This window comes from Pseudorasbora parva, chromosome 1 (genome assembly GCF_024679245.1).
Source record: "Pseudorasbora parva isolate DD20220531a chromosome 1, ASM2467924v1, whole genome shotgun sequence".
Lineage (NCBI taxonomy): Eukaryota > Metazoa > Chordata > Actinopteri > Cypriniformes > Gobionidae > Pseudorasbora > Pseudorasbora parva.
In genome coordinates this window covers 39,149,011-39,163,140 of record NC_090172.1, presented here as the reverse complement: position 1 = coordinate 39,163,140, position 14,130 = coordinate 39,149,011, and the positions used below count along the sequence as shown (strand labels likewise).

The 14,130-nt window shown below is 38.4% G+C and overlaps 1 protein-coding gene across 3 annotated transcripts in view; it reads right to left on the bottom strand.

Moving 5' to 3' along the window:
• slc12a4 (solute carrier family 12 member 4) overlaps nt 1-14,130 on the bottom strand; it is a 58,013-nt gene that overhangs the window by 2,691 nt on the left and 41,192 nt on the right. For all 3 annotated transcript variants that reach the window (XM_067440307.1, XM_067440291.1, XM_067440299.1), the window contains 19 exons: nt 13,092-13,146; nt 12,882-13,012; nt 12,539-12,780; nt 12,194-12,408; nt 11,843-12,007; nt 11,006-11,104; nt 10,800-10,857; nt 10,537-10,711; nt 9,996-10,114; nt 9,080-9,178; nt 8,789-8,908; nt 8,574-8,678; nt 8,196-8,364; nt 4,117-4,312; nt 3,848-4,017; nt 3,395-3,526; nt 3,040-3,147; nt 2,154-2,341; nt 1,709-1,842 (listed from right to left, as the gene is read on the bottom strand). In XM_067440307.1, the coding sequence (XP_067296408.1) occupies nt 1,709-1,842; nt 2,154-2,341; nt 3,040-3,147; nt 3,395-3,526; nt 3,848-4,017; nt 4,117-4,312; nt 8,196-8,364; nt 8,574-8,678; nt 8,789-8,908; nt 9,080-9,178; nt 9,996-10,114; nt 10,537-10,711; nt 10,800-10,857; nt 11,006-11,104; nt 11,843-12,007; nt 12,194-12,408; nt 12,539-12,780; nt 12,882-13,012; nt 13,092-13,146 (2,680 nt within the window). The remainder of the gene's footprint in view (nt 1-1,708; nt 1,843-2,153; nt 2,342-3,039; nt 3,148-3,394; nt 3,527-3,847; nt 4,018-4,116; nt 4,313-8,195; nt 8,365-8,573; nt 8,679-8,788; nt 8,909-9,079; nt 9,179-9,995; nt 10,115-10,536; nt 10,712-10,799; nt 10,858-11,005; nt 11,105-11,842; nt 12,008-12,193; nt 12,409-12,538; nt 12,781-12,881; nt 13,013-13,091; nt 13,147-14,130) is intronic.

Below are 14,130 nucleotides of genomic sequence, written 5' to 3'. Positions count from 1 at the left end.
TATTTTGCAAGTTCTCCCTCTTGGAAATCATGGAGGGGTCTGAAATTGTCATCGTAGGTGCATGTCCACTGGGAGAGACATAAGTTAAAAAAATTAATCCAGAAATCACAATATAGGATTTTTAAACTATTTATTTGTATGATACAGCTGCAAATAAGTATTTGAACACCTGTCTATCAGCAAGAATTCTGACCATCAAAGACCTGTTAGCCTGCCTTTAAAATGTCCACCTCCACTCCATTTATTATCCTAAATTAGATGCACCTGTTTGAGGTCGTTAGCTGGATAAAGACACCTGTCCAACCCTTACAATCAATAAGAATCCAACTACTAACATGGCCAAGACCAAAGAGCTGTCCAAAGACACTAGAGACAAAATTGTATACCTACACAAGGCTGGAAAGGGCTACGGGGAAATTACCAAGCAGCTTGGTGAAAAAAGGTCCACTGTCCACAATCATTAGAAAATGGAAGAAGCTAAACATGATTGTCAATCTCCCTCGCACTAGGGCTCCATGCAAGATCTCACCTTGTGGGGACTCAATGATCCTAAGAAAGGTGAGAAATCAGCCCAGAACTACACGGGAGGAGCTGGTTAATGACCTGAAAAGAGCTGGGACCACCGTTTCCAAGGTTACTCTTGGTAATACACTAAGACGTCATGGTTTGAAATCATGCAAGGTTCCCCTGCTTAAACCACTACATGTCCAGGCCTGTCTTAAGTTTGCCAATGACCATTTGAATGATCCAGAGAAAGTCATGTGGTCAGATGAGGCCAAAATAGAACTTTTTGGTCATAATTCCACTAAACATGTTTGGAAGAAGAAGAATGATGAGTATCATCCCAAAAACACCATCCCTACTGTGAAGCATGGGGGTGGTGGCATCATGCTTTGGGGGTGTTTTTTTGCATATGGGACAGGGCGAATGCACTGTATTAATGAGAGGATGACCTGACTGATCTAGAGAAGATCTGTGTGGAGGAGTGGGCCAAAATCCCTCCTGCAGTCTATGCACACCTGGTGGAAAACTACAGGAAATGTTTGACCTCTGTAATTGCAAACAAAGGCTAGTGTACCAAATATAAGCATTGATTTTTTTTTTAGGGTGTTCAAATACTTATTTGCAGCTGTATCATACAAAAAATAGTTAAAAAAATCATACATTGTGATTTCTGGAAATCTGAAATCCGTCCAGATTTTTTTCTGGACGGGGAGGATACGATAAAATGCCCAGAAGGCGAGACAAGGGCATCAGGAGGAATGATCTCTTCTTTCTTTTAAACCCTGACAGGTTAAACGAAAGATGCCTATCTGATGACATGGTCCGCCTGCTTGGTGGCACAGAGGGCAATATCATTGTTTAGGCAGAGCTCCAGGACTACATATAAATCTTCTATTCACGGTTTTATTTTCTCCTGACAACAGACATAAGTATACACTTGCACATACAAACTTCTTTCTGATTAAGTTTTCTCTAGCTACGATTCTATAGCTGGTCGGTGCCCCTGTGATGTCATCTGACTGTGGTAGCCAATCAAAATTGCCGTATATTCACAAGCATTTCAGACACTGGCTCAGGCGAAGGGTTCCTATAGTTTCAAATCAAGGACGCAGCGTTAAGCTCCACTGTGAAACATAACTTTGCAAAAGACAAGCAAACTCTAATACAGTAGTTAATAGAGCATATCATTCTCTGTGAAGGATACAATTTTCATCTCCCTCTGTGTTGCGTGGAGGTCCTGGCATGTTCAGTAGCACGAGTCTGGCATCATGGGATTTATTAACAATAACCTCATTCAGCTTCACAGCTGTGTGCATCCGCCGAACATTAGATTGGTCACTGTAACACACACACAAAAAGGTTAATCAGTATCTTTTTCATATGTGTGATTTAAAAAAAAAAAGTACTATGGCTCTAATTAGCTTTTGATGGCAATAGACAGTGGTGCATTGAAAGTAAGCAAGCATTTACTTATAAGGCAAATAGGCTACAACAAGTAACAAGTGTGAGTGATCCTCTTATCTTGCTAAAAAATGGAAAAAAAAGGGCCAATGTTCAAAGATAAAAAGTAACACTTACAAACTTTATTTTAAATACTGTGTTGATAGTGTGAAGTGCATTCCAGTTCGTGTTCCTGCTTGCCTACTTACGGTTTAATGCTGATTAGTTCTCTGAAGTTTTCTGGTGCATTGCTTCGGTTTCGTTTTTCGGCTTCTATTTTTTCACTTGTCCATGTCATCTGGTTTTTCTCTGGTAATACTTCGATGGTTTCTTCTTCTTCATCTGAGTATAAACTGCCCATTCTGATAAGTGAGTGTCTATCCTTCACTAGTTGGGCCTGCATTGAAGAGTGATGAGACCATGCTTTAAAGAGCTGCTACTGCATGTATTTGGCTTTTGCCAAGACATTAAACAAGACATTACATGTATCAGTGAGTCTCCAAACTGTGACCTGCCTAATTTAGACACAAAAACAGTTGTGTGTTTGTTTTGTTTATAGCTAAAATGTAATCACATTTTCTAGACATAATGGTGAATATACTTTTAATTTTGCGGATAATAAACAAATAATAACAAAAACACCCAACATATCACAAAATGCATTTTGTCTACAAATTATTCATTTTATAATGTATTCAGTATGCATTCTCTCCACAAAACAAGCTGCATGGATCACAAAGTAATATTTTACAATAAAATACTTGACGAAATCATGTCGACTATCACCGCAAACAGAGATATATACACCATCACATTATAGGTGTAAAAAATCCTCATAGTAGCGTGCACCATCAATAAAGAATTTACAAAAAAAAAAAATGTATTCAGAAGCAATAAAAAAAAATTACAGAAGTGCTCAGTGCAAAGACAAAATCACCAAAACAGTCTCTAGTTTTGTGCTTTGTACTTTGATCTGTACTTTGATCTATGACATATTTAGTCAAAATTGTATATTTGAATGACTTCTGTATTATTCTGCTTTTGTAAAAGACTGTTAGTACAGAGCAGACAGAATGAATGTGAAGGCTGCAGTACCTCTCTGTCTCTCTCTGCACTGGAGAGCCTCATTTGCTTTAGCATCTGTGACCTCTGTTCCATCATCAGTGTCCGCTCATACGTATATGCTGAGATGTCACTGTCGTGCTGCAAATAAGAACCAATATATTATATAATATAAGTAGGAGGACATGAAGGTAGTCGGTCTGAGAGAAGAGGATAGAGAGGATAGGACTAGATGGAGGCAGATGATTCGCTGTGGCGACCCCTGAAGGGAACAGCCGAAAGAAAAACAAGAATATTATATAATATAATTCTAAATATTATAATCAGTAATTATAAATGCTTTTTATAATGGGTGGGACTAATTATTAGAGAATAAAGTGTTTTGTACCATCTCAACCACTTCCACCTCTGCTTCTAATCTGAGCTGGTACAGGAAGGTTGCCAGGTCCTTTTTCATCTGAATACTGTTATCGTCCATTTGAGCCACAGTAAAGATTCGCATCTTACATTTACGCCAGACCTGAATACAAAAAGAAAACCATATATATATATATATATATATATATATATATATATATATATATATATATATATATATATATATGATACAGCTCCCACAATAACACTAAAGTGGGATAACTGCATTATTGCTTTCAAGAGCTTGTACAACATACAAGGTTGAATATGTAAACTTAAACTTCACATTCCAAATGGGCTTAATGTTTCTACTGATATTATGTTTAAAACTAACTAACTGTTACTCAAAAGTATTGTATTTTATACAAACTGTGAGCAATTTTAACTTGCATTTGAATGAAAATGGCTCATTTTAATTGTTCACCTTATGTTGTTTGAGAAGGAAAGGCAGGAGCATGAGCATTCCACCATCATGGACAATCCACCAGACGTCAATATATCCATCAGTAAAGCGCTCATGATTGCTGGGATAGAATGACACATTTTTTGGAACCATCAGAGCCAGGTGGGCAGCTGTGGTACAGCGCACTGTATCTACAGGTGAGAAAATATGAAAGGGGAGTAACATCAGCCTGTTGTGTTTCAGTGCGGACAATTACAAGTGCACATCAATCAAATTAACCTCGTTCTTACTAATAAAGGTTTTCCAAGCCCGTGGGTCTTCACTCTGTCTCCAGCCATATGGCCAACCCATAACAACTGTGTTGTGCTTCATGCCTCCCAGACCGCAGGACTGGATCAGATGTGCAATCCCCTCTCTCACTTTGGAGGTGACCACCACTTGGCAGAAGCCCTTCACCCGCTCAATCTCCATCATGTTCTTTATTGCCTGGCAAAAGGATACAAAATAGAATATATGGATATTTATAGTAGGTTTCCACTTTAATATATATGAATGTCGCCTCTTGTTATTTCTCAGCCACTCTTAGCACAGGTTGATATTGAACTGCAAAGGACAAATTTCTTGGCAACTACAAATATGGAATATGCTGCAAAGTTATAAATTATATATCCACTGCCAGTTATCTTTATGAAGATCATTGTGCAGTAGTGGCCAAAAGTGATGTGCGGAAGGGATAATTGTTTTTAAAGGGGGGGTGGAACACTCAGTTTCAGTCAATCTCATGTCAATCTTGAGTACCTATAGAGTAGTATTGCATCTTCATATCTCCGAAAAGTCTTTAGTTTTATTATATTTATAAAAGAAATATAGGCTGTACCGAGTCTTTCCGGAAAAAACCGACCGGCTGGAGGCGTATCGTGTGGGCGGAGCTAAAGAATGACGAGCGCACAAAGCGGTGACATCCTCAAGCGTGGAGAAGAAAACACTACCCTAAATCAGATTCAACTAATACAGATATGATCCAGAATCAGATCCGGAGGCAGAAATAAATTGAACAGGGGAAGCAACAACAGCAGGACGTCCGTCTCTGTGGTATGTACTGTATTTAGTGGCCTGTCAACATTTGTGTGTGTTTATGAGGACATGATTTGGTTTATGGACTATTGTATGCGAATAAACATTAGCAGTAGCAAGCAAAACGGTTTTGCACATCAGACTAGTGTAACGTTATACATAGAACAACAACGGAGTAACCGTTAGCGCATTTGAATGACGAAGCACACTTTGTGAGAACGCTAGCTTTATGTTTGGGGTGGTTTTAAAATAAACAAACTGACACCTATATTGGTCAGCTAAACAAATGTATTTAAACACACACCATTCATCGCATGCTCCACTGATAAATTAACTTAAGTATAAACGATCGTGTTGTTTACTGATGTTCACTTACGCGACGATAGCTCCGAAACTTGTGAGAAACCGGAAGGAGTATTTTTAACACAGAAATTAGTTTTTGAAACGTCTTTAACAGTGTAAAAAGCTCAGTATGCATGAAACAGCATTTCACCCCCCCTTTAATGACTTTTTTTATTATACATTTTAATTAAACTTGTATTTATCAATATTTGATTAAAAAAACTCACTTGGGAGTAGGGCTGTCAACGAATATTCTAAATTCGAATATATATTCTAATAGTTTAAAAAAAACTAATTTCGAAGGTGAAAATTAATATAAAAAAAAAAAATTTAATGGAAAAATACGCCCGCGGAAGTAGAGGCGTGGCTGTCTGCTTTGCGAGTGGACACGCTTCCGCGCCTGAGGGTTCAGGTACCAGTCACAGGAGTCAAATGCTGAAAGTTGACGCGTCTTGCATGGAAGATGGCTGAAAGTGCAGAGAGGTGAACAGGTCTACATGCACGTCCCTGAAACATCTCCATATCAGCTGGACCACCTGGGGGTGGAGTTTCCATTCTCCCGAGAGTGTGTCGGCTGCACGATTGAGCTCACCCGGAATGTAAATGATATGGAGCGACCTGAGCCACTGCTTTCTACAAAGAAGGAGATGCCGGTGGGTTGCAACATGTGACGGGAATGCAGCCCTGATGGTTGCTGTACACCACCGCCACTGTTGTCTGACCGGACCAGCATGTGCTTTCCCTGCAACAATGGTTGAAACAGGTACAGGGTTGCATAAAGCACCCCAGCCTGTTCTGGAGGCAACAACAATGTGCCTAGACACTTTCTAGGGGTACTCCGGCACGGACAAAGGCAAGGTCTGACCATGGACTGACATGAAAGTACGCGTCATGCAGGTGTCATTCACCAGCAGGACCTGAGTTCTTTGCGAAATATCTCAGCTGAATGTGCTGTCTCTCCAGAGCGCTGAAGATCAAGGTTCAGGTGAGCTGTTGATGTAACGTCAAATGTGACTGACCGACAGGGAACAAAACACTAACCTGGAAGGTGTAGCATCCCGAAGTAGAGGCAGTGAATGTGATGTAACTCTTACCTGGCTCCAAGGGAATGGCTAGAGATGTGAGGTTAGGTATTGCTGTGATGATAGATTAGGGAGTGAGGAAGCAAAGTATCGCTCACTGTCAAACCACACCTGACCAGAAATTGAGGAAACTGCTCTTTTTTAAGTCTTCAAGTCTAAAACAGAAATAATCTTTTATTAACATACGATTCTCCACCCGGTCTTCCTTTGGGAGAAGGAGCTGTTTGTTCACCTTCTCCTGAAGAGCAGCTTCCTCATTTCTGGGTTGCCTGTCTTTCCCCCCGCTGACCACTTAGATACAAGAATGTGTGCTAAGCTAAGATGGGCTACGCCGGCTTCCTGCAGTCAGTTCGATGTTGTGGCTTAAAGGTCCTGCACACTGTCCGATTTTTCAAAATCCTTTGCGAATGTTGCTTGTCAGACTCTACGAACATGATCCCCGATGTAAGCCATGTCACACTCTAAGATCTCAGTTGTCATTAATGTCAGACTGTACGATAGTCAAGGCGCGCTAAAAACGGACGCACGCGGGAAAACTCGTCCGAAGTTTTATATCATCAATGAATGACGCGTTCAATGACAGTGAGCTGCATTACATGTGGGACTGAAATGGTGGCTACAAAGAAATTTCTAGCTCTCGTTTTGGTCATAGTCTTGAAAAACAGAGATATTTGACGGTCGTCCTAGGAGAAGTCACACTGCAGGATTGTGCGCCAAATCTTCTGACACTGCCAAAATTTCATCTGAGGTAAAATTTGATTGCAGTGTCCATTAATCGGCTGCCGGTGAACATGTCAAACTAATGATGAAAGACGTCAGATTTTAGCCTATGATCAGAGGAATCTTTTAGGATTTGCACAATCTGCAATTTGCGGCCAAATTGTGGGCAAAATCGCACAGTGTGCACCCGGTTTTAGGTGTTGGCTGCTGCTGGGGCTGCACCAGAGCAGATGTAGATGCCTCAGAGGGATGCCCTCGGTGATGTGCACGCAGAGGGGCAGCCCTCAATGGCAGCGCGGCTGCATCTTTAAAAGAGATACTCTGTACAGGGGAGAGTTTCAGTGAAAACAATACTTCCATGACTTTGTGACTTCCTCATGCACCTCTGGAAAGAAGGGAAGTTTTTTGGGAAAACACACTACTAAATGTGCTGTCTCTCCGACTCAGAATGCTTTCTCTTTGTCAGCTCTAGGTCATTTGGCAGAGATCAACCCATAGGCTTTAAAGCAAAAAGCTGAATGAGTTGCAGGTGAGCTGTCAATGTAAAGTCAAACATGAATGACTGATAGGGAACAAAACACTAAACTTAGCTAAGGTATACAAGGGGGCGATGTTCAGAAAGGTCTGCAGCAGGAGAGAAAGTCAGGAGATGAGTGGTGAGTAACTAGGTCAAGTGCAAAATGACAAACATATGTGTCTTGTTGCAGTAATTGCCATAGTGAGACCGGATATAAGTCTGGGAAACAGAGCTGAAAAAGAAAGATGAACTGAGGACCAGTGTGTGTGTGTGTGCTGAATGCTCTGGAGAGCTGCATATACATAATCAGTTATTAATATTTAGTTGGTTCTCACTTGTTCTTGCATGTCTTCATAATTGCTTTGTATGATAGCCTGACCAAAAATGACGCCACAATTTGGCATGTTTCACTGTGCTACTACAAATAAAACAATTGACTCCAAGCATGACTATATGCAATACGCTTACAGAAACTTTAACTAATTTTTAATAATATTTAAATAAAGGGTAAATATGTACATTTTCCTAGGCCGGACATCAGTTTTGGCTGTATTTGCACCTTTAATATAAGAGCATTTGCATCTGTAATTTAAGATGATGATAAAAGTGAATGCAAATCAGAAAACTTCCTCACCTGTTCTGATGCTTGTGTTTCCCCATAGCATTCCAGGAAGTTGCCCTGTATCACAGAACCTACGATGGTTAGGCCTTTTCCTGCCTTCAGCTGTGAGGCAAAGGTAAGCATTCTGGGATACTTTACATGTAGATCCTCATCCAGCTTTAGCAGAACCAGCAACTGTGGCCTATTAACATTATTTAATTTTAATTGGATTGTAGTGGTAATATATATATATATATATATATATATATATATATATATATATATATATATATATATATATATATATATATATATATATATATATATATATATACACACACACACACACACACACACATAGCATTACATTAAAATAAAATTGACTGATGACATTGTTAAATTAGAGACAACCTCCAGTTTTTGGTGTGGGGAGGTCCAGCTTCCAGACGAAGGAGTGAGTAACGGGCGGCACTAAGAGACAACCCGCGGATCCCATCCCCCCATTCTTTCTCTGCTCTAAAAGAAAAATATACAAGACTGAGATTTGTAAACTAAAAATGGACAATTGGTGATTTCAGCTTAATTTCAGATATCAAGTAAATGGAACGTAATTAAGAATCACTTACCCCTGATACTCAATATACTTGTAGATCATACCAGCAATGCCCATTGCTACAATGGCATAGTACCAAGAGGAGATAAACATAAGGGCTAAACACATGCTCATGCCCAGAAAAGATAGAGTCCTGAGAGAGAGAGGGAGAGAGAGAGAGAGGGGGGGGGGGGGGGTCCACATCATAAAAAGACCTATTATAAAGGTCATTTTTAAATAATTGCAGGAAGTGAATAATGGAATAACTTGCACAAATATGATCATCATATCAATGTATGCACACACAATCGAAATGCAAACTTACCAGTGGTAATATTTAAACCGTGGTCTCCAGTTTGGCGTTCTTAAAAGTGTTTGTACTGCACATGCCAAGTTTACAAAAAGATAACACATCAGGAAAAACCTGTCAAGTGAATAATCATGTATACATATTAGAATAAGTGGCATGCAATGACAATCCAGGTAAAAAAAACATTTTGACATGAAATGAAACATTAATAAACGTTTTTATTTCTGACATAAACATCTAGCATATTTGCTAAACCCATAAGTTGCTTTAATATTCAGTCAAATTGACATTGACAATATTTTATAAGAAAAAAACTTGAACTGAATTGAGCTGGACTATAACACTGTCTGCAGAGCTGCTTAAGCTGATTCAGCCTTGTTTTAAATTAATATATTTGCTACATGAACACCGTTATTGAACTGAATTGAATCAACACCTAACTGACTCGAGCGGAATAACGAGACTGTTGTCTTTTGTATTTTAACTAATTGTATTAAATAATTTTGTTATTAATGAACTGCAGTTATCGATCTGAACTGAATCAACAATGAACTAACTCGAGCTGAATAACAACACTATTGTCTTCTGTAGAGCTGCTTTAAAGCAGAATTAGAATTTGTCTCATATTTGTAAAAGTTTTTGATCATTATTTTTCTGTTTATTAGTGTGAAGTGACTTTGAAAATAATGCTTTATAAATAAAAGGTCACTTGACTTGATAAGAGGCAACTATAAAGTGATATCTAGATCTATTTGCAAAATGTGTGTAATATATTTTACATGTTATATTAATATAGATTAAAAACATTTACATTTAGAGATTAAATCCATTAACATTTGATTTTCAATATAAAAAGACATCTTAATATGCCGTTTAAATCGTTTACTTTGTGTGAACTGAATGTGTGTGTATATTTGTGATGTGTCCTCACATGGAGAGAATAGGAGCAACCATATCCAGTGACGCAATGAGGATGCCGAGCTCTGCTATGAGTCCCGTCAGCAGAAGAGCCCACGTTGGCTCTCCGTTAGCTTTACCATGTCCAAAAACCTGTGCATAAGCAAATACATAGACGCACAGGGTACAGCCACAGGAAAGTAATAGTCACCTATTATCGTCACATTTACATTTTCAGAACAACATTTTACATATGACATGCAAATGTTTGCTTTTATGGCTTTTGTGGTTTGGAATTCCAGAAACGGAAGTAAATATAATCCAAAAACTCACAATACGAACATTTACATCTCACTGAAATTCATCACAACTTTATCATGTCTTGTTTTAACTTTTAAAACACAGTATATTTACAAAATGTTTTGAACCAAAGATACCACAAAACCTTAAATAATATTTAATACTGTGTACTCATATTGTTATTGTAATGAAGAGCATCAACATGGACAAAAAAAAGATGTGGAGTGTGTTTGTTATTTAGAAATTTTGCGATCATAAATCAGTAGATCTCTCACTCTAAGGAAAGGGATGATGTTATCTTTGGCAATGGCTTGCAGGAGGCGGGGAGCTCCGGTCAAGGACTGAAGTCCTGCACCCACTGTAGAGAAGAATGAGCCAATCACAATGACCCAAGGAGAGGGCCAAGACAGTGTGCCGACCACCAAGTATTTGCTGACGGCATCTCCAAATCTAAAAGACATCACAATAACATATGAGACACAACATGTTTCTTTCCATCTAAAAGTTTGTATTTGTGTGCTCTAGATAGATAACTTACTTATCTCTCAGCACCACACCCTCAATACAGGCCCCAAATAGAACCACAGAGCTGAAATCTATCAAAATGAGTCATGGAATTCTGTGTCTACAAATGCAAAATAAAGTAGCTCTGTTTGTATAACAGCTTTTAATACTGTTGATAAGAGTAATAGTTAGATGAATCGTTTTAAACATAACATCAGTGCCAACAGCAATAAAGGATACAGACAAGAGAGGTAGTTGTAATGGCCAGAATCGTCCCTATTGGTATAGACTTCTGTGCGTCTCTTAGATCTCCAGATCTATTTGATCCTGCCATAATGCCTGTCTCAGAAACAGAGGGGGACAAAAATGCTGAAATTAAAGTCATTTTCCATCAAGTCATAATACTTATAGACATAAAGGATATTGCACAGTCAGCTGACTGATAATGATACATTATCCAGCTAATTTCACAGCTACTTGCCAAATAAATAAATATGTGGACATTAAAGCTGCAGTCCATAACTTTTTGTGCTCTAGCGGTTAATAAACAGAACTGCAGCCGTCTTGCTGAAGAACACTGCAACCAGAGCTACTTCTCTCTACAAAAACGTTTTGTAATCAAAAATGTTTTGTAATGGATGGGAAATTGTAGTGGAATGTTGTCATATTAGTTTTAAAGGGGGACTGAGGTGATCACGAACTTTGTACAGATTATGGAGTTAATTACACATTTTAAGGGGGCTAAAGCCCTCGTGACGCCCCAGCTTTGGGTGCCAAACAAAACAAGGCACATACACTGTTGTATTCTTAAAATAAGCCCAAAAAATGCATCCCACCACTGGCCAAATCTATAAGTGAGTTCTTGAAAAAAACAACATCACTTACAATATCTAGACTTGGTAACGCTGCCTGCTTACCATAGTGGCCTATGGTGCATATTGTTTTACATGTAGCTAACTCTTTAAATAATATTGCACCACTTGATTCCTCAAGTGACCATTCAGAATCAAGTATTCTGATAATTAATAAATAAATATATATATATATTTTTAACCAAAGAGGACATATGAGTTTTACCTGTGGCAGAAGGAAAAAAGATTCCAACCAAGAGGGTGAAGGAAGTGGCAATGTCAGCCGACACATAGTATCCAAAGGTCTCCATGGAGCCATGGACATCAACAGAGGACAAACTTGCCTTTTCAAGAATCTGACCTTTATCCATGTAATCCCCCCACATGTTTTCTGCACAAACATGCATAAAAATAAAATAAATACATCCATCCATATACAGTAGAAAGCCACATATAATAACATGTCAAAGAGCAAGTGCCTGGAAAATATATATATATATATATAAAAATCTTTTATTTTTTGTTTTTTTTACCTAGAATGTTTTTTTTTAACTAGACCAGACAAGTGCATCCTTACCTTTAATGATCCCACTGGCCAACCCAGGAATGCCCGGGATCTCTGTAATGTTGTTCTGAAGGAAGTACTCGTCACAATGTGCACTGCTTGAATTCTCAGAGCTGCAGAAGTTCTTCCAAAGCTTGCTGGGAACCGTCTCATTACCAACAAATACTGTCTTCCCACAAACATCAAACAAATCACGAACTAATGTCCGGTTTCCTAGCATACAGATCCTAAACATGGATAAAAAAATAAAAATAAAATACATAAAAATACTGATATACTTATTTGTAATTAATTATATTTTTCATTTGAATATAATTTGTTTTGTTTTGTCTTGCAACATATTACAGAAAGACTTACGGAAACTCAGGAGGGTGGAAGATGGATTTTACAGCTCCGGCGTAGATAGAAACAATGGAGATTATGACACAGGCCAGGAACAGGGAGGCCAATTTGTTGACATACTTGACCCCCACAAAGACAACGACAGCCATAAGGGTCAAACATATTGTGCCGTACACTCGCATGTTATTCAGCATTGCACCACTCCCTGCGTGAATATCTGCAGGATGGAATATGGCAGCCTGGGGAATCAGATATTTCTGTAGATAATAAGAGTAGATGGATGATTATTTTCAGAGCTGGATCATTTGGGGTTTTGGATCATTGTGTGCATGAGTTGTCATCATAAATGGAGACTGACCAGAAATATTTCAATTGCTCCAAGTATATACATGGCAGCAGCGAAGGTTGTGCCTAAATAAAAACAGAGACCAACTGCACCACCGAACTCAGGGCCCAGAGACCGAGATATCATGAAATAGGCCCCACCAGCTGCCGATCAAAAATAAACATATAAATACATTTGTGTTTGTACAGCAAAATGTTATAATACAAATGAATAAAAAATTACCTGGAACTACACCATTGGTGGCTATGGCACTCATCGAGATTGCTGTTAACATTGTCTGGTAAAAATAAACATACATAAAAAGTTATTTTATGTTACATATTACTCTAAAGGGCTATCTAGAGCTTTTTATATACCAAACTCACTGTGAGCACTGATCGCAGTTAACTCTATACTGCCTGCCTGACTAATCAATAACAGTTCCATTTGAGGGGTAAAGGTCTTTTTCTGCAGTGAAAGTAGCAATTAATCTAATAAAGTAATTTGGTTGATTCATGTAATCTTAAATTAATTTAATAAATGTTTTCTTACCCAGCTAACAGGGAACTTTCTCAGAACTTTGAATAACATTCTCCTAAAGTTATGAACAAATGTTTATCCAGTAACAGACCATTCTTGTTAGGTTATTTGTTATATATTAATGTTCTCAAATCAGCACAAAAACATTATTAATTGCAATACAAATGCCTTACAACGAGGGCAAATGCGATCAGAGCTTGATTTTTTCTGTTTGACCGTCAATCCGAGATGTTTCAGTCGGTCTGAGATGCTATTAGGGTTTCCAAATTTTAGCAAAAATGTTGTCATGGTGGCGGTGGACACCAGCTATAATCATATTTCTTTTACAAGAACGGCAAAAGTCGTCAGAAGCCATTGCAACATCTTCCACAAAATCACAAACAGAGTTGCTGTTTCAGATGTTTCTCCGTCGCTCTCATAGGTCGCTCTGCATACGTCATCGTTTGTTGGTGACGCCCCTTTGGAAATGATTTGTCTATGAAGCTTTGCCAGACCATAACTCAGTTACTACTGTGAATGGTCTGGTTTTAACCAGGCTAGGTTACAATAGCAATTTACAAATAGTTATAAATAGAAACATTTGGGATATTGTAAGAACTAAACTGAACAAAATATATAACACTTGCCTAGTGGTTTTTGGATATTTTACTGCAAAAATCCTACATAGTGCACCTTTAAAGGGATACTGACATACTTATATATTATTTACTGTCTGTGTCTTGTTTTGCACAATTGTCCATTG